General features: G+C 50.0%; 2 protein-coding genes across 2 annotated transcripts in view; one reads left to right on the top strand and one right to left on the bottom strand.

The window, feature by feature from the left end:
- Nucleotides 1-23,993, top strand: part of ZDHHC17 (zinc finger DHHC-type palmitoyltransferase 17) — a 147,795-nt gene that overhangs the window by 94,475 nt on the left and 29,327 nt on the right. The window lies entirely within an intron of this gene.
- Nucleotides 570-22,029, bottom strand: CSRP2 (cysteine and glycine rich protein 2). The gene is made up of 6 exons (XM_047788384.1): nucleotides 21,951-22,029; nucleotides 10,191-10,303; nucleotides 7,471-7,639; nucleotides 2,570-2,699; nucleotides 1,692-1,785; nucleotides 570-874 (listed from the first exon to the last, which is right to left on the bottom strand). The coding sequence occupies exons 2-6, from the start codon at nucleotides 10,300-10,302 to the stop codon at nucleotides 798-800; spliced, it is 582 nt and encodes a 193-aa protein (XP_047644340.1). The 5' UTR covers nucleotide 10,303; nucleotides 21,951-22,029; the 3' UTR covers nucleotides 570-797.

The raw sequence follows: 23,993 nt of genomic DNA, 5'->3' as shown, positions 1-23,993 counted from the left end.
GGGAGTAGGGAGTCTGAAAAATGTCACAGCAATAAGCCTCATATTCTATAGTTGTCTGCAGGTTGCTGTTTGTAGTGATCTCTAGGTATAGACAAAACAAGCTTTAGGTGTTTGAGCCCTGTGCCCACCCTCAGTGTACCTTTCTGAGGCACTTGTTAGAAGGCTTGCTGGCCCCACCCCTAGAGCTTCTGCTTCTCCGTGGCCCAGGAATCTGCCTTTTAATTCTCCCAGGTGACTCTAGTGCAGGCTGTCTAGGAGCCAGGCCTTCGTAAACTGCTCCCAGAGAAGAGCAGGCGCCACCAGTGGGGCAGGCGGGAGTTCAGAATGCCAGCTCTGAGGAGCTGGAGTTGTGGGGAGCCCGTTGCCTGGCAACCCTCACTGCTGAGGCGCACTTGCCAGCTTAGAGAGAGCCATCCTCTGCAATGCAGACAGCACCTAGCAACTGAGCTGCGTGACGGGGTGGGCTCTTCAACCAACAGAAATGCAGGCGAGGACCCAAGTGGCCTACTGCCTCGTGAACTCACAGCAGCTCCTCCAAAAGGTTAATTGAGAGACACTAAACACCCAAATCGAGCTTAAGTTTTATTTTAAAATGTAAAAGAAATGGTCCTTGAAATGCTGATGAATAAAGCAAAAAGCAATAGTGCTCTCTTCCTACTGGTCAGCTGGACTATCCAAGCCCAGGGCAACGTACAGTGCTTGAGTGCTGGCGGGATCTCACAGTGGTTTAGTGTTAGATGATCTGTGCGAGATTGTGTAGGGACCCTCGGTGTGATCTTGGTTCTGGGTCTGCACCTCTACTGAGCATGAACAAGGGCTCCTGCCCCTTGGCCGTAGCCGAATCCCTTGGGCCCGAAGTTCTTCGCATAGCACCCTACAAGAGGAAAGGCGAGGATTAGTGCCAGTCCATTCAGCTTTGCTAGCAGTGCCTCAGACCCATGGAACCACACCGCCTCCTCCATAAATTAGAACCGTTAGCTGCGCCTTATTCGAGATGTGAAACGTGCCCGGCGGTCACTATCTTAAAGCCATAAAGGCAAGTCCAAGACTGGTGGCCCAGTTCAGCTCAAGGCCCCAACTGACTTACAAGTGTGCAGACCAGGCCAGACAAGTTAAGTTAGATATCTGTCTGTTACCTCCTCCAAGTCATATGTGTGCTTAAAACATTAAGTCGAAAGAAGAGCGTTGTTTCTTTTTATTTGAACGGAGTTTTAAATGACTAGGAACGTGACTTAGAATCATCAGAAATGTGCTTTCCTGTCATCTGGAAGCATCTCTCCATCGTGTACTTTCACTCATTCACTGGCACTACCCTAACCTTTTCCCCATTTTCAGAGAACTTTTGTGTCCTTTTTTTTCTTTTTCTTTTTCTTTGCCCTATGGAGGTTCCCAGGCTCGGAGTCCAATCGGAGCTGTAGCCACCAGCCTGCACCTCAGCCACAGCAACTCGGGATCCGAGCCGCGTCTGCGACCTACACCACAGCTCACGGCAACGCCGGATCCTTAACCCACTGAGCGAGGCCAAGGACTGAACCTGCGTCTTCATGGATGCTAGTCAGGTTCGCTAACTGCTGAGCCACGATGAAACGCCCCTTTTTTTTTTTCTTTTTTTTTTTAAATGCTGGTGACATTTCTTTCAACAGCCTGTGTGGGATATTCATATGGGTAACAATAACTGAACTTAATGTTACCTTTACAATAGATTTCACCTTCTTTCTCGGTCAGAGTTGTTGATTCAAGACTCTTGCCACACTTAGCACATCGGAAACAGTTTTTGTGCCAGGGCTGGAGGAGAGAAAAGAGTGCATTTGAGAGGCTGCTTTCCTGCAGTACAATTTAGATGCTGGGCCAACCCTGCCAGAAGGCTGGAACTGGACCCGCCCTGCATCTGCATTCTTGGTTGCCTGCAGAAAGGCTGAATTCAAACGTTACCACAGAAGAGCCATTTCCCTATGTGTCTCAAACCTCGCTGTGAGCCCAGTGGGGTTTTTTTTACCCCCTTTTTAGGGTTGTACCTGCAGCATATGGAAGTTCCCAGCCTAGGGGTCAAATCAGAGCATCTGCCGGCCTACATGCCAGCTCACGGCACCACTGGATCCTTAACCCACTGAGCAAGGCCAGGGATCGAACCCACATCCTTATGGATACTCGTCGGCTCGGCCTGCTCAGCCCCAACAGGAATGTGCCAGCGTGCTCCCTCGTGGCTGAGAACACTGCAGCTCAAAGAGCCGGTTAAGCAACTTCTCCAAACTGATTATCCCGTGTTCACTGCCTTTTTCCCCAGCTACACTGAAAAAGCTGCAGAGTCCAGATGTGTTAACAGTCTGATCTTGTTAACCTGCCGGGTTGCCCCCCCATGAGAACAAGTTTCTTTTAAACACAGATGTGATGTGTCACATAAGGGCGTCACTTCAAAAAAGTAATGATTCAGATAGAAACTCAATTAAGAAAACGCTGAATCCAAGGCATTTATTTATAAGACAGAGCGCCTGAGGGGGCTGCACAGGGGCCTGGGGGCGAAGGAGTGAAACGGGACCATCCCCCTTCCGGATGCACGAGAGGGTCTCACCTTTCCGGCACCAATGATCTTCTCAGCAGCGTACACAGAGTCCCCGCATCTGGGACACTTCTCAGCACCTCCGTATTTCTGAGCAAATTTCGAAGTGTTTGGATTTGTCGTAGGCCTGTGAGGCTGAACACTTGTGGAACACGGGGGGCGGGGAGGGGGGAAGGAATTAGGCGAGAGTTTCCAAAGGGACCTTACAAGCCCCAAGACAGGCACCAGGGAACTCTGGGACGTAACTGCTATACTGTCCCTTGGCTGGAGGCCGCCACAGGCCGGTACAGAGGAATGAAGAAGAAATAAATCAGGGGCTGGCCAGTTATTATTTTAACCCATTTATGGGTTCATTCTTGTTATAAAAAGACAGCCAAGGCTCCAAACTTAAATATCTGTCCCTGAGTCTAAACTCACAGGAATTCAATGAATCCCTGGTACTAACTTCTCCACGAAACAACTATGCTTTGCTTTATGAAACCTAATAGCATATGTTTTCACCCCACATTCAACTATTATTGTTACTCGTCTTATCACTGGAACCACAGCTAGCCTTTTGCTTCACAGAAGATAGAAAAGTTAGGGTCACTTAAGCAGTTTAGTCTCTGCAGTAAGGCAGCTGACTTAGGCAGTGATTGAGAAAGTGAAGCAGGTTTTACAGATTATTTCCCAATATGAAAGGAGAAAGGGCGAATAAATTACTTTCTCTATGGGAATATATTCTAGAAAAGTCACCTCTTACCATATGACCTGTTTACTTCTTCCCTGTGTAGAGTGTTGGTTTGGTCACTAGGTAAAACCATGTTTTCCTTGCTTTCTGTAACTTCTTTCTACTCACCGGGTAGATATGTACCCACCACACAGAACACCCTGCTGGGCTCTGAAAAGATTTCAAGGCTTTTCTGAAACCTTACAAATAGGCTGAGCAATAAGATATGACAGCAACAGCACTCAGCAAGGGGTAGTAGCTAAGTGTCAGTTTTTCCTACGAGGAAAACAATTTTGTCCTAGTTGTATTTTATTAAATAAGTTATATATGTATTTAAAATAAAATGTTAATTTAGAAATATTGCCTTTCACAAAACAATTTATTCCAACTCTTCACATGTATCTTCAGTATCTTCATCTCCACTATACCCACTTTTTAGTCTTTAATGCTTTCCACACTTCCACCTAAGTTATTTCTCTTTAAGTTTTATTGAAGTATAGTTGATTTACAAGGTTGAGATAATTTCTGCTGTACAACAAAGTGATCCAGTCATACGTATGCACATCCCCATTCTCTTTCAGATTCTTTACCCACAGATTATCACAGACTACCGGGTAGAGCTTCTGTGCTGCACAGCAGGACCCCATTAGCCAATCCTTCTCTATACCTCAGTGTGCTTACACCAGTCCCAAACCCCAGTCCATCCCTCCCACCCACTTATCTGTCCCCTTTGGTCCGTAAGTTTTTCCAAGTCCATGAGTCTGCTTCTGTTCTGCAAATAAGTTCACTTGGATCCTTTTTTGTTTTTTTAGATTTGACATTAAGGTGATACATATTTGTCTTTCACTGTCTAACTTCACTTAGCATGATAGTTTCTAGGTTCATCCATGTTGCTCCAAATTGCATTATTTCATTCTTTTTTATGGCTGAGTAATATTCCACTGTATATGTGTACCACATCTTTTTCCACTCCCCTGTTGATGGACATTTAGGTTGCTTCCATGTCTTGGTTATTGTAATTGGTGCTGCAGTGAACCCTGGGGTGCATGCCTCTTTTTGAATTACGGTTTTCACTGGATAGATGCCTAGGAGTGGGAATGCTATATCATATGATAGTTCTGTTTTTAATTTTTTGAGAAACCTCAGTACTGTTTTCCATAGCGATCGTACCAATGTACACTCCCACCAACAATGTAAGAGGATTTTCCCCTTTTTTAGACACCCTATACAGCATTTATTAGTTGTAGACTTTTTGATGATGGCCATTCTGGCTGGTGTAAGGTGGTTCCTCATAGTAGTTTTGATTTGCATTTCTCTAATAATGAGTGATGTTGGGCATCTTTTCATGTGTTTTTTGGCCATCCATACGTCTTCTTTGGAGAAACGGCTATTTAGATCTGCCCATTGTTTAAACTGGGCTAAGGTATTTAATATACAGCACTTTCTGAATCATGTCTGATGTAGCCACTGGAAATTTATTCTTAGCAACAAATACCAATTTACAGTACTAGTTCCCAGGACTGGATTTTCCAATTGTCCCTGATAGGAGTGTATATATTTTTTTTTTAAAAAAATCTCAGTTATGAATTAAAAAGCCAGCTTTTTAAACCTCAAAAAAATAAAAAAATAAAAAATCTCCACAACCTATTGTAATATGTATATACGGTCAGCCCTCTTATCCATGAGTTCTGCATCCATAGATGCGCCCAACCTCAAATTGATAATCTTGGAGAAAAAAATTCCAGAAAGTTCCAAAAAGCAAATTCTGAAATTGCCACACATCAGCAACTTTTGACATAGCACTTACATTGTGATAGGTATTAGACGTAATCTAGAGATGACTTCGGGTACCCAGAAGGATGTGTGTGGGTTACTCCACCACTACCATCTTACATGAGACATTTGAGCATCCTTGGATTTTGGTAGCCACAAGGGTCCTGGAATCAGTCCCCTGTGGATACCAAGGGATGACTGTATTCACTTTTTAAAGTGGTCTTTAAAAGCTATTCACAGTGATATTCGACTTGAAGTTATGGGTTTCCCAAGAAAAATTTCCAAATATAACCACCTATTAAGACTGTCACGTGGAGTTCCCGTCATGGCTCAGCAGAAATGAATCTTACTAGAATCCATGCGGATGCAGGTTTGATCCCTGGCTTCGCTCAGTGGGTTAAGGATCTGTCGTTGCCCTGAGCTGTGGTGTAGGTCGCAGACAGGGCTCGGATATGGTGTTGCTGTGGCTGTGGCGTAGGCCAGCAGCTGTGGCTCCAATTCAGTCCCTAGCCTGAGACCCTCCCTGTGCCTCGGGTGCAGCCCTAAAAAGACAAAACAAATAAATAAATAAATAAAAGGATCTTCATGTGGATTATCTCCCACCTCCCTTCTGACAACCTCGTAAGGTCCGGTGAATTGCTAACCTCATACGGCAGATGAAGAAGTAGGGGCTTAGATGTTCGATTACTTGCTGAAGGGCCGGAGAATCCATAAATTGATGACCCTGAACTAAAACCCGCACGTCTGCCTCAGTGAAAATGTTGCCTCGCCAAGAGATCCTCCCAAAAATGGTTGGCCCCCCTACCTGACCACAGGCCATGAAGGCATCAGCCCCCAGGGGCACCCGGAGAGGCGTCATCAAGAGACGCTTCAGGGAGAGGACGCCCCTGGCCCCTTGGGGCGCGCGGCGTGCAGCCAAGCTAAGAAGAGGAGGAGACAGCGCAGGTGCACACAGGCCAGTGCCGAGGGCTGGCCGCTTACTGGAGACGGTGGAAAAGCAGATAGAGAGGAGCGTCTGCCGGTCTTTGTGACTTTAAAACTGCGGCCAAAATCACCGACTCGCTTTTGGGGTCACGGGTGAGTTTTGCTGGGGGAGGGTGCGCGAGTGCAAGTGTTTCGAAGGTTTGAATTAAAATCTCGGGAAACAAGAAGGGATTTTAACACGTTGGAAAAGGGACAAGAGAAACGCTAACAAAGCCAAAGGTACGCCGGTCTCTCCTGCAAGGACAGCAGCAGCCAACGAGTCCGCCCTCGTGCAGCGGATGCCCAGCAGGGCGCCGTGGCTCAGAAGCGAGTGCGGGGGGAACCCAGAGGACAGGGAGGAAGGAGCTCGAGTCTGCGGGCCAAATGGACCGAAGTTCAGAGCCTGACCCTACCGCTTATCTGTGTGCCTTGAGCTGTACTGTCCTGTCTCTACAGTAGAGACAAAGTGTCTAAACTCAAGAGTTGCTGTGAAAAGTATACAGAAGGAACAAATATTATTTCGGTGATACCATAATGCACTGTGCCTACAGCTATGCTGGTTAAGTTCCAGGCCCCACAATTAACTGGCAGTGTGGCTTTCTTTCAGCAAATCACTTACTTCTCACTGTCTCAACTGACTCTTTGGCAAGATGGGAAACCCCACCTTCAAGGGTCGTGAGGGTTACATGAGTTAACATACACGCTTGCACGGTGTCCAGTCGACAAGGCACAGTTAATGGCCTTGCCCAAGGAAAGGCCACCTTCCTGGAGTATTACACCAGTTTCGCCTCTTCAGTATAAAATGGATGTGAAAAATGTGAAGTTCAAATAAAGGAATTCTTGGGTCACGGACAAGAATTAAGAAGAAATTCCACGTGAAGAAATTACATAGTCTCAGTGTGAAATACTAAGGGAAGTTTGGCGGATTTAGCACTTTGCTTGTTACTTTGGTACTGAAACCTTTAAAGTTTAATACGTATCTCATAAATCAAAAACAGGAAATAATTCCCACTTTTAAGAATTTCAAGCTAGGAAAAAGTAATTTCTTGGTGAGGAAACATTTGTCCACATAGGGAGTGACTGAGGACTTTTCATTGATTGCGCATGAGAAATGCATCTCATGATTCCGAGGCTACACTTTTCTGGCATTTGATTTCACCTGCTCTTTGAAGCGCTGTATGGAAGAAAATTGAAACCGCTTGCTCTGGAGACCATCGTGACTCCTTGGCACACCTCATGAGGCTATAAACCAGGACTAGACATCGTGGGAATGACCGCCAAGAACTCCACCAGGTCCAAAACTTTCAATTACTTCAAACTTACAGAACAGCCTTTAGTTTACACTAGAAAATCTGAGTCATTTGATTCGCCTCTTTCAAGCGAAAAGCCTGGAGACTCCCAGACTCCTGTTGATCCGGCAGCATGAATCGCTGCAGCCCGCGCTGAAGGAAACGTGGTCCTGACTCACCTCTCGGGCTTGATGCCCAGCCTCTCACCCCGGTCCATGTTGAGCGTGCCAGCGCCCTGGCCGTACCCGTAGCCTTTTGGCCCGTACTTCTTCCCATAGCAGGACTTGCAGTAGATCTCCTCGTCGTGAATTGCCACTGTCGTACTGTCTAAGTTTTTCCTGCAAACCACTGAAGGGGAAAAAGGTGGACTTTACAAATGTGCCAAAGATGGCTTTCCCCTAAAAATCAGGGTGGTACGGAGAAGGTAAGAGCCCTGGTCAACTTTCCGGGTTTATTCTCTGGTGCCCAAAAGCCATGGGACAGCATCTGGACAGCTCAGCCACGCGCGGGGACAGGTGGTAAGATGGTTGCTTCAGATACGTCAGAACCTGGCCATCCTGAAGCCTCGGACTAGTGGGATCTGCCTCTTGGGCAGGAGGGAGAGACGTTTCAGAGGTGGCTCTAAACACAGGCACAAAGGAGACAAAGCTGGCCCTCTGCGCCCAGACCCTTGCTCCCCCCACCCCCAGCAATCTGTTCATCCTCTGCGTCCAAGAATATTGTTAAAGAACACAAGGGCAGGAGCACCTCCGGGGAGCTGCCTCTGCGCCCCCCGCTGCCTCCAGAGCACCCCAGGGATAAAAAGGTTTTAAATCCAGAATTCTCCTTTTCATCACTAGTCTCAAAGGGAAAAGGAGTCTTCGTCTCGGCCCCGGCTTCTCCAGCCGTGATAAGTCCGTCTGAAAATCATCAAGTGGTTCAGAGTCTGCATTTGTTTTCCTTTGGTCCCAAAGGAGAACGCATTCTTTCCTGACGGATTTCTCACCCCAAGACATTGCCACGTATCCCATGTCCTAAAACTGCCAAATGTCATCATGTTTTATCCAGACATTATTTCACCTTCTAAAACTTCAATTAAGCTTGAGAAAAAAGAAAAAGAATTGTGAGAGAGCTCACGGGTAGTGCAGTCAGGCGGCAGGAAGCCCAAGTGAGTGCCGTGGAAAGGGGCAACCCCACGAACTTAGAGGGTCGAGCCGAGAAGAGGGCAGGCAAAGGGGGCGCGGGGAAGGGGCACCGGCCGGCCGCTTCCAGGAGGGGAAAGTGCCACCTTCCTGGGGAAGGTTCCCCGGTGAGACAGTGACCTCGTCTCCTTGGAACCTGGCTCCTGAGGTTCAGGTGGGAAGCACATCTGCTGAAAGACGCCGTTAACCTAAAATCAGATACTGCTGCGGAGCCAACACCCAAGAGACAGAATAAATACAAAAACCGCTTTTCAACACCTGTCTGTTAACCAGAGCAAGGTAAGGATGTGCCAATGTTACCCCGGAATCCCCGCCCTCCCGCCGCCCGGGCTTCATCCCTGTCCTCTGCAGTAAACCTCCCCTAAGGTGGCAAAGTATCTGAATTATGTCCTTAAAAGGCTTTAGTCAGCAGAGGCAGATGTTAGGAATGGATAATGAGGATGACCGGTCAGGCACCGGACACTGGGGAAGCCCTGCCTTTATCAACCTGGAGGAAAGTCGGAGCAGTTTCCCAAGCGTCTGCCCTTCCTCCTTGGCCACATACTCGCCTGGTTACAGAGCTGCTGAAAAAGAGATTCCTTAAAAGAAAAAAGTTAACTTCTCAGAGAAGAAATGCTTCAACCCAGTCTGAGAAATGCCAGCTATTACGGAGGTGGACAGAGCACACGTTCTGTGCTGTATTTTTCTTCTTCGTAACTGCAACTTGCGCTTGTCTGTTTCTGGTCGTCTGCAAAGCAGCTGCGCTAGAAAAAGGCCCGGTCGCCCTGAAGGCTGGTGCCTGGAGGGCGAAGGACATCGAAAATTTGAGAGGGAAGGTTTTCTGGAAGATCACTCCTTAGTGTAACCGGATTTTTTTTTAACATATGCCATATCTGGCAGTAATTGGCCCGGCACCGCCGTCTAGAGACGCCGCAGAGCTGCATGGATGGCGAGAGCCTCGTTAGCAAATCCCTCGCTCAAGACAATGTTGTTTGACTCAGAAGATGATCAACGTGAAGCTTTCTGAAGTGCCGCCCGCCTGCTTGAAGCCTGGAGGCGCGGGGCGGGGGCTTCCCTCCCGTCCCGCTTCTGCCTTCGCAGGTGCCAAGCCTGGCTGCAGCCGACAGGCTGGTGCTGTTTCGCGGCTCACTTTCTGCCTCCATCAGACACGCGGGCAGTTCCCTAACTGCCCCTGTGCACGTCCCAGAGCCTGAGCCCCTTGTCCTCAACCCCAGGACATTGATCAATAAGGCGGAGTGACGCTGAACACTCACCCCCGGAGAAGACGTGCATTTCGCTAACAGTGTCGCACGAAACCGGCCTGTGAAAGAGGAGGAGCCCGGCCAGAGGGACAAAGCCAGCCGGGCGAGTGAGCGGCGACCCGGCCATTCAGTAGCGGGAGCCGGGCCCCTCGGATGTGCCCAAACTGTGCTGTGTGCCAGACGATACACAGCCCTGAGCGCGCGGCGCAGCAGGGGAGACAGATGTGACAGCAACCACAGGACAGGGAGGGCCAAGGGGTGCTGCGTGTTCCGGGGACACGCAGCCGAGGGGCAGGTCACTCCCACTGTCCCTGCTGGGGGGGGCTGAGCACTCGCAGCATCCAGGAGGACACATGGGCAGAAGCTACCTGTGCTGCTAAAATCCTCTGTTAGCAAAACCACAGTTTTCCCCTAAATCGGTAAACTGGAGCTTCAGACACATGAATTCTGTCCAAGGCCGACCACGGGGACACTTACTGCACAGGAAGCAGCAGCGGTGGAAGCTCCGGCCGTCGCACTGCACCTCCTCAGCGTGGTACACGGTCCTCCCACAGGCCCCGCACTTGTTGCCACCTCCCCAGACGGGCATCCTGAAGGAAGAGGGGCTGTTAGGATGTGCCCTGCTGGGCGAGGGTCTCACAAGCCCCCAGAGGGTGGTTTAAACCCAGGAGCCTGCGCTTTTCTTTATACCCTGCCCTCTGCACATCTTTTAAAAGACCTGCATTTCTCCAGAAGAACCGCATCTTGCCTCCCAGGCCACAGAGCGCTTTCACTTGAAAACTGGCTTGTCACGCACAAGTGTTTCTCCTACAGGACAGAGGACCTGCATGCAATGCCACAGCGCAGGTCACCAGGCACAAAACAAAGGTGCCGCTAGAATCTCACCGAGTTCAGGAAGCAGTGAGGGGAGCGGAGAGGCAAACACTGCCCAGTACCCACTTGGAGCCCTGCAGGCTGTCTTACAATCAGCCAGAGAGCTTACGCTTGGGTGAAGTTTTCTTAACACATGTTTCACTCACTGTAACACCACCAAATTCTTACCATTTAGTAGACATGAGCTGTGACACACTTTCTAAGGAGGAAGAAAGTCTTGGATTGCCCAGCAAAACTAAGTTTTGTAATTGTCTGCTGAAGTTACACAAAATTATAGCATAAGCAGTTGCTTCTCTGACTAGTACAACTGTATGGGTGGAGCCGTGCTGTAACCACAACAAACCCCCCCCCCCCATCCAGATGGCAACCATTTAAGTTGCTGTGCTGTACTAATCCCAGCGTCCTCTAGTCCAGCCAAGGCCTGATCTCCCCTCTGATGGGCCTGTTAGTCTGTATATAATATGCTACCAAGTTCCCTTCCTGGTGAAATGAATTGTTGGTTGAATGTGTCAGAACAGCCTCGGAGCATGTGGCCTGAGGAGGTGGTCGGGCTGGCAGTTGAAATCCTTGGCTAGCTTGCTGTCATGTGGGCCAGCGTGTTCTAATTCCCTTCTCAACAAATTGGTCTATCTGGACTCAAGTTAAAGCGCCTAGTGCTGAATGGCCAACATGCTCACATGCCTTTGCCACTACAGAAAGTTGTCCTGCCAAGGCAGCGTGTCATGTTGGCGCTGCCCTGAGTGGTCTCTAAAAACACAGAGAAAGGATCCCTTTGGTCCCCACCATCATTTTTCAGACTTCCCTCCGGTGAATGACATTTGCAGCCCTTGCCTGTTCCGTCTCCTGGGATGAGCTGCTGGCCTCTCCAGGAAACAGCTGGTTAAAAAGGCTGAGACCTCTTTCCGAACTCAAATCTGGCTAGAAATACAAGGGACAAGGACAGCTGCTAAGCAAAAGGCTGAAGAACCTGCAAGCCTTCACATAAAAAGGAGCGGAGAAAACCCCCGTCCCACTGCCCATCCCGCGCCACAAGATAGTCCAAAACCCAGCGGCTTCCTGAACCCGAGATGAGGTCTTTCCACAGGATCGACAGAACGGGTCACTCTGCTGGGCATCCTTTTGGTTCACAGCCATCTCTGGCCCCTCTTCTGATGATACTTTCCCCAGATTTCTCCAAGGAAGCCGCCGTCTCTTTCAAGGTGCACATGGTTTAGAGAAATGCTTATTAAAATGTGATCTCCTGGTGATGGTCCACTGTGCTTGCTACCAACTCAGGCCAATATTCAGATAAGCGTGTAGAAACTCTGAGACAGTTTTATGCCACAACAGTCAACAGCATGATCAGTGGACTCATCTTGGTGGACAGAGGGCAGGTAATCAGTCTGTATTCAGAAATGAAAAAGAATATGATCCTTTACCACTGATAGTTGCATTTGTTTGTTTGCTTTTTAGGGCCAGACCTGGTTCCCAGGCTAGATGCTGCAGTTGCCAGCCTATACCACAGCCACAGCAACACCAGATCAAAGCTGCATCCTCGACCTCCACCACAGCTCACGACAACACTGAGCGAGGTCAGGGATCCAACCTGCATCCTCGTGGATACTCGTCGGGTTCATAAACTGCTGAGCCACAACGGGAACTCCTCCCACAGAGAGTTGGAGAAGCACTTGTTTAGAGGGTTTGGTCCCACCCTCTGCTCCTGGGCTGGGCACGTGACTGTCGCAGCTGTGAATCAGTGCATCCCTCCCACTTCTAGGACTGGGTCAGAAATGGGCACGTGACCCCAAGCCCCCAAGCCAGGTCAGTGGAAGTTAAAGCCCCGCTTTGGTCTAGAACCGTATGAATGCAGAGGTGGAGCTGCTGGCAGCCGTCTATGAGAATGAAGCCAGGACAATTTATTGTCCAAGTGGGGCTGAGAACACACAAAAAATACAGTTAAAATGTGGAAGAGAAAATACAGCTGGATCTAAGGGGAAAAATCTCATCACTAAGCTATATCTTGAAAAGCACATGAAGTATGTGGTCCCTGTAACAGACTTTCAGAAAGTTACTTGGGAATGCGGAATGAGATTTCTCAGATACTCTAGTCCAAGAGGAAAATTAGTTATGAGTCTTGTGTAGGAAAATTTTTATTTTTAGAGTGAAAAAGCGTATGATTTAAAGTGATTATAAAATAAGCAATAAATGCAACAGAAGTAATAAAATGCAAAAAAAAAAAAAAAAAAAACGAAGCCAGTGCCAAAAAACCCAGAAACTATTCAGATTCTTTGCAGCCATGCCTGGTGGTATCCCATGCTCTTCACTTAGTGAGTCCATAAATTCCCTTTTATGTTTCTGGGAGATGCAGCCCCTGGCCCTAGAAACAAAAACACCACCACACACGCACACACGCACGCACACGCGCGGGCACACACACACACACACACACACACACACCTGACGGATCTGACTAGTTATCACTACACTGTTGGCCTCAACTTGCAAAAAAGCCTGATTCCCTCGTTCAGACAGGAGCAAAGTAATTCTTAAGGTCCACAGATGTTACCAGGCTCCCTTGAAGGCATCCACATAGGATCCGAACCCAGCAATAATGGACTATATTTGTATCCTTTCCTTTTTTTTTTTGCCTTTTTGCCTTTTATAGGGCTGCTCCCGCGGCATATGGAGGTTCCCAGGCTAGGGGTGGAATCGGAGCTGTAGCCGCCAGCCTACGCCAGAGCCACAGCAACACGGGATCTGAGCCAGGTCTGCGACCCACACCACAGCTCACGGCAACACCAGATCCTTAACCCACTAAGCGAGGCCAGGGGCCGAACCCGCAACCTCATGGTTCCTAGTCGGATTCGTTAACCACTGCGCCACGAGGGGAACTCCTACGCTCTCTCGGTTAGTAGTGGCATAAATCCCTTATTTCCGTCCCTGGAGACGGGTGCTTCCTTGTTTAAATCCAGAATAAAACTTGAGCCCGGCTGTAGAACCGGACACAAAGCTTGGCTCCCGCAGCCTGCACTGGCTGGAGTTTGGGATACAGTTAGTGATACTGATGTTGGCCATGGCTCCAAAGCCACCCATGTTCCGGAATGTTCACCGACACAACAGGCATGAGCTGGACGCACCCCCATGATCCCCGAGGAAACCAAACACACTGTGATGACGTCACAGTGACTTCAGATTGGATCCCAAGCATCGACGGCCCAGCTGGCCTGTTAGAAAGTGTCATCACACCACCAGCCTGGTATCTTACATTTTCACACGTACTTTGAAGCAGTTAACCGATAAGGAGCCAGATTTCCATCAAGACTAATGTTACCCAGAGTTGTCTTTGAATAACATTTAAAAATACATTAAAAAGGAGTTCCCATTGTGGCTCAGTGGTTAACTAACCTGACTAGTATCCATGAGGACAGGGAGGGGTTTGATCCCTGGCTTCGCTCAGTGGCTTAAGGATCCCGTGTTACCGGGAGCTGTGGTGTAGGTCACAGACGTGGCTTGGATCTCTTGTTGGCTTTGGCTCTGGTGTAGGCCGGTGGCTACAGCTCCGATTGGACCCTTAGCCTGGGAACCTCCATGTGCTGCTGATGTGGCCCTAGAAAGACAAACAAACAAACAAAAACCCATTAAAAAAAAAACAAAAACAAAAACAAATAGGAGTTCCGGTCGTGGCTCAGCAGAAACAAAGCCAACTCGCATCCTTGATGCAGGTTCGATCCCTGGCCTTGCTCAGTGGATTGGGGATATGGCGTTGCCATGAGCTGTGGTGTAGGTTTCAATGCTGTGTCTGTGGTGTAGGCCAGTACTGTAGCTCCAATTCCACCCCTAGCCCGGAAATTTCCATATGCTGTGAGTGCGGCCCTAAAGAGAAAAAAAAAAAAAAAATCACTTTGTTATTCTGTATTGTAGAGCAGCTTGGACCTTTAAAGAAGGAAGAGTATCTTCCCTTTCCTTTTGTAACTCACTTCTTGTAAATCAAGTCTGATTCCTACTGCACACGCTACACCAGCCAAATCTGAATATGGCATCTTCTCGGGAAATAGCTGCCCAGGTTCTGCTTTACCACGTTAAGGGCGTCTTCCCTTCGAGTGTGGGGACCACAGCTCTGTCTCCTCCCACACCATCTACCAGATGCCTGACATAAGTCAGATATTTAATTTCTCTTGTCTTAAAGAACCCTTCCTTTTTCAACTTGCTTGGACAATTCCCAATTCGATCCCATGCCTCTGAAGACAAAGGGAGCACTGCCCTACTTCTCTTGGTCGCATTCTTGGACTCTCAGTAAAGGTTCCAAGTCAAACTTGCTTATTAAAAGCTCCCTCCACTGAAAGGCTTGCCTGAGGATTTCTGAATAATGCTCACTGTGGTCCAGGCTGGTGGTGAAACAGAGCATCCTTGGAAAGCTTCCGCTGGATTTATGTTTCATGTTTTAGGCTGGAAAGAGGGCAGGTGGGTGTTCCTTATGATGTACTCTATTTTGTTTGCCTGAAGGACAGGAGGAAGGAAGGAAGGACGACCGACTGGCTGAGATAGGCCCGGGTTGATGTCGCTGAAGTAAGGGCTATGCAAGCTGGGCTTAGTTTTCTTTTCTGCAACAAAAGAGAAGGTAGCGCTCTCTGCCTCTCAGAGATGTTGTGAAGATAAAACACAATGAACAGATGCCTCGGCAGACATCCAGCGACTTGCAGCCTGAGGCTACTGTCCATCAGCTCTTGGTGCTCGGGTAGGAAACCCAGAAACTATAGCACCCAGCTCAGAGCAGCAGAGAGCAAAGAAGAAAGTGATCAGTCCCTGACAAGCCTTTCTCTGGAGCACGACAACACCCCGCAAGCCAAACAACAGTTCCACGTGTGCGGACAGCCTGAGAGATGAAGCTCAAATTTACACTTTTAGGGGAACTCCTGTGGATGTTTGCTGAGTCTGGCAGGGGAAACGGGACCATTGTCCATTTCTGTCACTCTTGGCACTGCTTTGCCCATTTATATATATTTGTAAAAAACAGGAGTTCCCACCGTGGCTCAGTGGTTAACGAAGCCGACTAGGAACATGAGGTTGCAGGTTTGATCCCTGACCTTGCTCAGTGGGTTAGGGATCCGGTGTTGCCATGAGCTGTGGTGTAGGTTGCAGACGCGGCTCGGATCCTGCGTTGCTGTGGCTCTGGCTTAGGCCGGTGGCTACAGCTCCAATTCGACCCCTAGCCTGGGAACCTCCATATGCCGAGGGAGCAGCCCAAGAAAAGGCAAAAAGACCAAAAAAAACCAACCACGGCTTCACTTTTCCTCCAAACCCTTGGCTGTGCGGCTCCACAACAGCTGACATTCATCACTGCAAACTGGATTTGCACTGAGCAATCTGGGCTGCATGCCTTTCCCCAGTCCAACGCATTACTTTACGGAATGGTAAGAGGAGAAAGAAAAATCCCGGTTACACATACCTCGCCCAAGAGGCCAAATTCAGTTTCTTAGGGTTTATTTGTCTTGTTCTTTGGTTCTCCCTGCCTGAAAGAGCTCCAGCACTAGGATTTGTCCACTGTGTTGGATGAAAAACTTGCTTTACATCCAAACACCTATGTGCAGTTTCTTACGTTGCTCCCCCCCAGTCTGAGACCCCACCCAGAATTTGTAAGACTGAGCCTGAGAAGGAAATTACTGTAGTCTAAATCTGAGGCACCTTGTGGTCAAGTTAGCTCATTCTCTAGATGACCAAGGAGCACACAAATGACCGTGGGCGTCGGACTCCCCACCTGTGCTGCGCTGACTGCCTTACTTTAGAATCCGAATGACTCAAACCGATGAATTTCGAGCCTACGTGTCTCCACTTGCAGGTTAAGTTAACTGCCCTGATCCCAAAGGTTTGGAGTGAATCCATCTGTAAACCCAGATTCTAAATGCTTCCAGAAGACGTGACATTTTATGACTACATGCGGGGCTTTGTTATTACATTGGAACCTGGCTATAGTTCAACTTCCCCAAAGGAGAATCTTCTATAAACCAGTTTCATCTTGAGCCACATCCAGAACAGCAGTCACATGTGAAAGAGCTTGTAAATGAGCTTAATTTACACTGTCCCCCATTACAGTGATTTTAAAAGAGGCCAGAGTTTCAGAGCTGTAACTAATTGGAAGTTAAGCTTTGCTCAGTGCCCATTCTGAAGATTTCTTCTTCTGAGACCCAAACGACCTGCTTAGTCCACTTCCCTTACCCGAGTGAAGACCACTGAGCCAAGGGTAGACTCTGTGTCTGAGGGATCAGCTCTGTTCCATCTGGCTCCTTCTACCAAGCCAAATCCTCAGGCTGGTGATCTTTGAGACAGCTCAGCCTCACGGAGAACTGCGAAGACGGATGTTGGAGTCAACCCTGTCTCATTTCCCTCATACGGAAAACGAGGGTAACAGGACCTTTCTTACAGAGTTAAGAGAATGAGATGACAGTGCTTGACAGCCCTCAGGACCTGGTAGCCTTTATCACCTACATGTAGCATGTTAATCTTTGTTATGAATCCTCGTCTTCTGCTACCCATCTCGTAGTCCATCCGTTCCTTCATTTTGCCCCAATCCCTCCTCCATGTCGGGAAAGCGGACTCAGCTCCCTCCCTCTCTCCCTCATCCAGCTCCTTCCTGGTGTCCTTGCTGAATCTCAAGTGATTCTTCCAGGGCAGGGCAGCTACGAGCACGGTGACGCTGTACTGCGGACGTCGTGCTCCTGCAAACAGATCCATTCACCATCTTAGAAGCATATCCTGGGTTGGGAGCTGAGGATGAAAGGGTACCAGGAAGGGTGCCTGTGTCAGGTAGCTCTGCTTCGGTGGCAGACATCTGTAAACAAATACCAGCAATGGAATAGAACCCAGAGCACAGGAGCACGGAGAAAGGGCTTTGGGAGGTCTTCATGGTCTGTGTACATAGGGACGCGGAACAGTTTCATCTTGTTGACTGACTGACAGGGAGTCCGGCGTTGCTGTGAGCTGTGGCTGTGGAGTAGGCTGCAGACGCAGCTTGGATCCCACGTTGCTCTGGCTGTGGCGTTGGCTGGCTTCTGCAGCTCTGATTTGACCTCTCACCTGGGAACGTCCATATGCTGCAGGTGCCGCCCTAAAAAGCAAAATAAATACACACATAAATAATGTCTGCCATGGAAATGGCAATGCACCTCTAAGACATTCCTGGCATAAGAGAAGAGTGTGGCAACTTAAAATCAGACATAGGTAAGCCTGAAATCCGTTATCAAGTCTGTGACCCCGGCCGAGTTCCTTAAGCGTCTACTTGCACATAGATGAGAAGTCGCTCGTGGGATGGTTGTAAGGCTTGAACGAGATAACACGCGTGGAGTACTTGGCAGAGCGCCTGTGCTCCTCCAAGGTTGGCTTCCTCTTCCTTCGGCAGCACCAGTGCGCCTGAGTACGGTTGCCAAGCGTTCGGCAGGTAGGTGACTCGCTCGGGTCACTGACCTCAAAGATGCAGATCTAGGCTCAGTCACTCACGTCTGACTCCGGACCCACAAGCTGCCGGCCTCCCAGACCTGATTTAGGGGCTGAGAGCATTCAGACGGAGGGTGACCAGTCCCTGAGCCGCGGAACTGCTCCGCACCGCGGCGCCCTCCTCTCTGCCTGCGCTCTCTGCGTCCGGCTGACGGAAGCGGCACCCGCGTGCTGGCCTCACACTCAGACGGCCGCTCCCAGCGCCAAGCTCTCTACCACTCCTCTCTGCTCACCCGCGTCTGTCCTCCTCCTGCAGGAAACTCCCTTCTAGTAGCGCCCCTGGTTCACCTCCCCCTTGCCGATTGTGACCAAGTCTCTGTCCTGTTACCAGGCACGTCCTCAGCTCAGAGGACAGAGGAAATCCTTGACACAGAGTCGGAGACTAGCTGCGAAATCACACCTCAGAATGCAGGCGCTGTCAGCTCGGTCACCTGGACCTCCGTACCTGGCCTGGCCATCCAGTCTGTGAAAACTGTGGAATAGTTAATGATTCAGGGTCTGTCTGACGTGTGTGTGTGTGTGTGTGTGTGTGTGTGTGTGAGTGTGAGATGTTACGTGGAGTCAGACTGAGATTTCTGTGCCAGGACTACTGTTTATTCGCCAGATGATCTTGGATGGTTACTTGGTCTGCTTGTGTTCTTTTAAAACTGGAGACAGTGCTTACTTGTGGCCTAGGGCAGTTCTGAGATGGAACCGTCCATGCCTGTAAGGCACCCAAATGACGCCTGCCATGCAAGTGACGATAATGAGAAACGGTGACGTCGAGCTCGCTGTGCTTCTGCCGCGCAGTTTACTTACATGAACTCACTTACTGCTCGTCCTGACTGAGCTCGGCATTGCCCTCACCCTCTTGCATCGGCGGGGGAAGCGGAGGCGCAGATGTATCAAGTGGCTCATAACGATGAAGCCAAAACAAAATGACCAATTCAACGTAAACACTTCGATGAAATTCAAATAGACCAAACTGAGTTTATTTGACGGGTGTTTTGCTAAAACGAAACTACTGCAAGTAACACAAATATGGTAGAGACTGACACGGCTCGAGCACAAGTGCTTCGTAAACTCTGTTTTCTGCACTGGTGGGATGAGAACTTGATTATCTCTCCACTTTTCTCTTTCGCAAGAGAAGCCTTGAAACCTTCTTTCTTACGGTGAACTGGGAAGTCTTATGGCCCTGATGTGTGCTTTCTTATTAGCCAAGGACAATTAGTAGTATTGTTGGCATAATGAGATGGTAAACAAAAAAGCAAAGAACCTGATAGCCTTTGCAAATGACTCACTATTACTTCTTTTGGTTCTTCCTCTAAGGCTTACACTAAAATTTTACAATTTTACCTGTCGGAACTTGAGCCTAGCTCCTCCCCAGTCCAGTTGTGAAAACTCCCTTAAGTCAGGGTTCTCATCCCAGGGTCCACAGATTCCGTGAAATTCTGGGGATTGGTGAACTTGGTACCATGTTTAAAAACAGTTTAAGACGGAGTTCCCGTCGTGGCGCAGTGGTTAACGAATCCAACTAGGAACCATGAGGTTTCGGGTTCGCTCTCTGGCCTTGCTCAGTGGGTTAAGGATCCGGCGTTGCCGTCAGTTGTGGTGTTGGTCGCAGACGCGGCTTGGATCTGGTGTTGCTGTGGCTGTGGTGTATGTAGGCTGGCGACCCCTAGCCTGGGAACCTCCATATACCACAGGAAGCAGCCCTAGAAAAGGCAAAAAGACAAAAAAACCCAAAAACCATTTAAGAGGTCCAGCAGCTTCATCAGACTGCCGGGAAGTTCCATGACACAAGAAAGTTAGGTATGTCCATCCCAGGTCATCAAGACCCCAAGTGCGGGGATCCCCACCCGCTAGAACACAAGGGTGCCATGCGAATACCAGCCCAGGCAGTGATACAGTTGAGGCAACCTGTGACTCTCTGCGAAGGGAAGAAAGCTGGCCTCCAGGCTATACCATTCACCCCACTACCCAACAAAGTGCAGAATGGAGTCCAATTACAAGGCACCTCTCCCAAGCTGGGCTGGGCTTTATGCAAGGATTAGCAGGGCTTCTGGTGCCGTACCTGAGGCCAGAGGGTAAAATACCTTGCCCTAGGTCATCGAGCCCCTGGGGGTTGAAGCTGGGCTGTGAATTTGGGCCCAACTAGTCAGTCCTGTCCTGTCCTGTGCCTCCTCTCCCACGGTGGGCTGGCTCTCCCTTGCTCATCCGATGTACCAAAATTTTGACAGAGAAGAAAAATCAGAGGCTCAGATCTCCACAGACATTTAGGGGTAGCATTAACCCACACTTCACTTATTACTGCCAACATTCCTGCTGTTTGAGCATAAATATAATTTCCTCAAAATCCACGTGAGTTTGCAGTTTCATCAGGCAGACCTCCAGTGAGTCCTGCTTTCTGCCCAGGATTTAGCGTATACCAGTACCAGTCACTTTGTGAATACATTTGGAGGAATCCATTAGAAGATTCATGATAGAAACCGGAGATCGCATCTGCTCCTGTGTCTATTGCTTGAGTCTAATTCAGTCTTTGTTCCTACAGTTGCAACCTTACTCTTTCCTTCATTCAGTTAACCAATCCTGGCTCTGGTCCAATTGTGTTTAAAGCACCCAAGCCAAGCACTGTGAGCTCCAAGACGCATGGGATGCAGATCCTGCCTCTACCTAACTTCACTCTTAAAAGGCAAAGGACATTGGAATCCAGAGTAGAGGGAACCCTTAGAGATATTGGTAAAGTATCAGTGCCAATCCACTGGAGAGGCAGTGACCACCGGAGACTTCATAAAAGCAGCTCTAGTTCAGTATGCAGTTTTTAAAGTATGAGAGATTTACCTTTCTAGAATCCATTGCCCATCCCTTTCCTGGAAAACTTAAGTCAAATTATAGCCAACTTTTTGGCTGAACTATTTGAATTCTTGGCATTTTTTTTTTTTAAATAAGTAGAGCTTTGAAACAGGTTAATTAGAAAAGTTAAGAACTAAATAGAACGTTTTTGCTGCCCGAGTTAAAAAATTACCCCAAATAAAAAGCATTTATAAAATGAAAGTGCTTGGTCTGCAGACTGCGAATAAAACAGGCTAAACCTTTTGGGTAACCCTTCAAACAAGTATCCTGCAACAAACGTCCAGGCTGGGGGTGGGGCGGACGTGGGTGTCTCCTGACTCAGAAAACCCCCTCCCCCTCGGGGGCTGCCTACGTGGAGCCTTAGAGCCGAGGATTCGATTTTCAGGACCTGTTACAAAATTTACAACCAAGCATTCTTGCTTTCCCGGTTTGTACCTGAATGGTGGAAAGTTCCGGAAAAGGCTGGGAGTGATCAATATGACGTTTCACTACTGTTCCTTCAACATTTAAGGTTTGGTGCTCGGAGGGCAGAGACCACCAGACAATGGGGGTACCAGGAGCTCCGAGCCGCAGCAGGGGAAGGATTCTGGGCTCGGCGCACTGGGGGAGCCCCCTCCTCACCCCGAGGGCTCGGAACCAGCCCCGGGGATGTCGCCCCCAGCGCGCAGTACCCTCGCGGCAGAGGAGACCCGGAGGCTCGGCTCCCGCTCGCTCCTCCGCGGAGAGGAGGGGGGGGCCCAAGGCTACTAAGAGACGGCTTAGCAGCCAAGCGAAACGCGACCCCACTTCTCTCTAGCAGAGAAACCGGCGTGGAGGTCACGCACGATTACTTCTTTGTCCAGAGGACCCGGGATCCGAGATCGGGGTAGGGCGGCCGCGGGGAGCAGGGCAGGTATGTGGAGGGGGCTCGGGGCGCGCCGGTGAGTGGGACGGCTAGGCGTCCCACTGGAGACCGCGATGGGGACGGCATAGGAGAGGGCGCCGGCAGGACGGCCTGAGGATCCCGGGCGCCTGAGGGAACCTCCCCCCCGACGCCCGCAGAGACACCCCCACTGCCCTACTCACTCGATCGGAAGCAGGACCACGCACAGCAGCGGAGACGCGGAGAACCGGCCGGAGAGCGCGGCGGGAGCCTCGGAGCGGCGGCGGCGGCGGCGGCGGCGGCGGCGGCGGGGCGAGCTGCGGCGCCTTTTAAGCCCCCCGGCGAGGGCGTGGCCTGCGTGCGCCCCGCCCCGGCGGGTTCCCGGGCCCGCTCCCTGGGCCGGGGACGTCTGGCGGGAGGACAGCCCGCTGCCGAACTCGGGGGTGAGGACGGGAGACAAAAGCCCAAATCCCGCCTCTTCCTCCGGCTTCCCGCCTGCCCGGCATCTTCCCACGTCCCCGGACCGCGGCCGCCGGCTTCACTCCTCTCCCTCCCCAACGGGAGCCGGCAGTTCCTAGAAGCGATTAGGAGCTGGGAAAGGCGGCTTCCCCACCCTGCAGAGAGGCCAGCCGGCGGGACTGTCCCTTCGGAAACAGACCCCGCCGCCCTGCGACATACCCTTCCTACCGCGGGCGCCGGTTCTCCTGTAGGAGGGGACAATCCAAGGCCGAAGGTTTCCAGCAGCAGGGAATCGGCCACATCGGGGGTTTCCAGCGCCCCACCCTTGCCTTGTCCTTATAAGTAAACCCAACGTGATTAACTTACCCAGTGGACAAATATTTTCTGGCCCTATTTCCAGCTTCTGGGAATCCGCAGCCTTCTTGTTCTTAAACAGCAGCATTTCTCATCCAGACTAAATAAATGACGTTACCAAAACGCCGCATTACCCCAGTGTTTTGCTTTTCCCACCACCCGGGCGCTGGCTGTGCACGCTGCTGAGCGAGGCTTTGGGGGGCAAACCCCGCCAGAAGCCCGGGGTCTGGATTCGCTGATGGCAGAAAAGCCCAGGGACAGCAGCGACAAGCGAGGGAATCTGATATCTGGGCTACAGGCTGATTGTTTTAGATGAAAAGAAAAATAAACAATGCCATCTCTATCTGATGCACATTCTGGGCCTACTGATGACCTCTGTGCCAGAAGCCTTGACCCCTGGGAAGAGAAATGCTATTTGGGAAAGCGGGGAACTCATAAAAAGCAATGGCCATGGCTCTGCCCCAGGCCACGAAGGCAATAGCCTCCCCCAGCGCAGAGCTTCTCAACGTCCACACTACAGACCTCTGGGGCTGGGTAATTCTTAGTTGTAAGAGCCTTCCTGGGCATTGTAGAATGTCTCCACCCACTAAATGCCAGTGACACTCCCTTCCTCCCCATCGTAACAAGCGAAAAGTCTCTAGACATTGGCACATGACCTCTTGGGGAGAGGGCAGGGGACACTGGTTGAGGAGCCCTGCCTTGGTGTATATCTGCAGGACGCAGTGCAAAAGTGTGATTTTTATAATATTGTTATTGTTTTATTTTATACGCGGGGGCCAATCCAGGATAAACCCATCACAAGAGCAGCTTTATCCTCTGTCCACCCAAGTACTGGGTGGTGGCACCTGACATCTCCTGAGCCTGTGGCGGAAGCCTGGAAGTATCCCTGCCTGCCGTGAGGTTTGCTGAGTATGCGGAGTCGCATTTTCCTGACATCAGCTAATGTAAGACTTGACTTGGACTTCCCGTCGTGGCGCAGTGGTTAACGAATCCGACTAGGAACCATGAGGTTGAGGGTTCGGTCCCTGCCCTTGCTCAGTGGGTTAACGATCTGGTGTTGCCATGAGCTGTGGTGTAGGTTGCAGACGCGGCTCGGATCCCGCGTTGCTGTGGCTCTGGCATAGGCCGGTGGCTACAGCTCCGATTCGACCCCTAGCCTGGGAACCTCCATATGCCCTGGGAGCGGCCCAAGAAATAGCAACAACAACAAAAGACAAAAACAAACAAACAAACAAAAAGACTTGACTTGACTCCCGAGGCTGCCGCGAAAATTCTCTTCCGGACTCTGCAGGCGCTTTAGCGCTGCCCCTCATGGTACTTATCTTTCTCGCGCGGGTGAATGCAGTGTTTCTACTGAGCGAAACTCTCAGCGCGTTTCGCTGCTATATGGCTTTCCGCAAATCATTGTCCTTTGTTTCCTGCCGTTGGGATCT

The sequence above is a fragment of the Phacochoerus africanus genome, chromosome 7 (assembly GCF_016906955.1).
Source record: "Phacochoerus africanus isolate WHEZ1 chromosome 7, ROS_Pafr_v1, whole genome shotgun sequence".
NCBI classification, from domain to species: Eukaryota; Metazoa; Chordata; class Mammalia; order Artiodactyla; family Suidae; genus Phacochoerus; species Phacochoerus africanus.
This window is presented reverse-complemented; position numbering and strand designations above follow the sequence as displayed.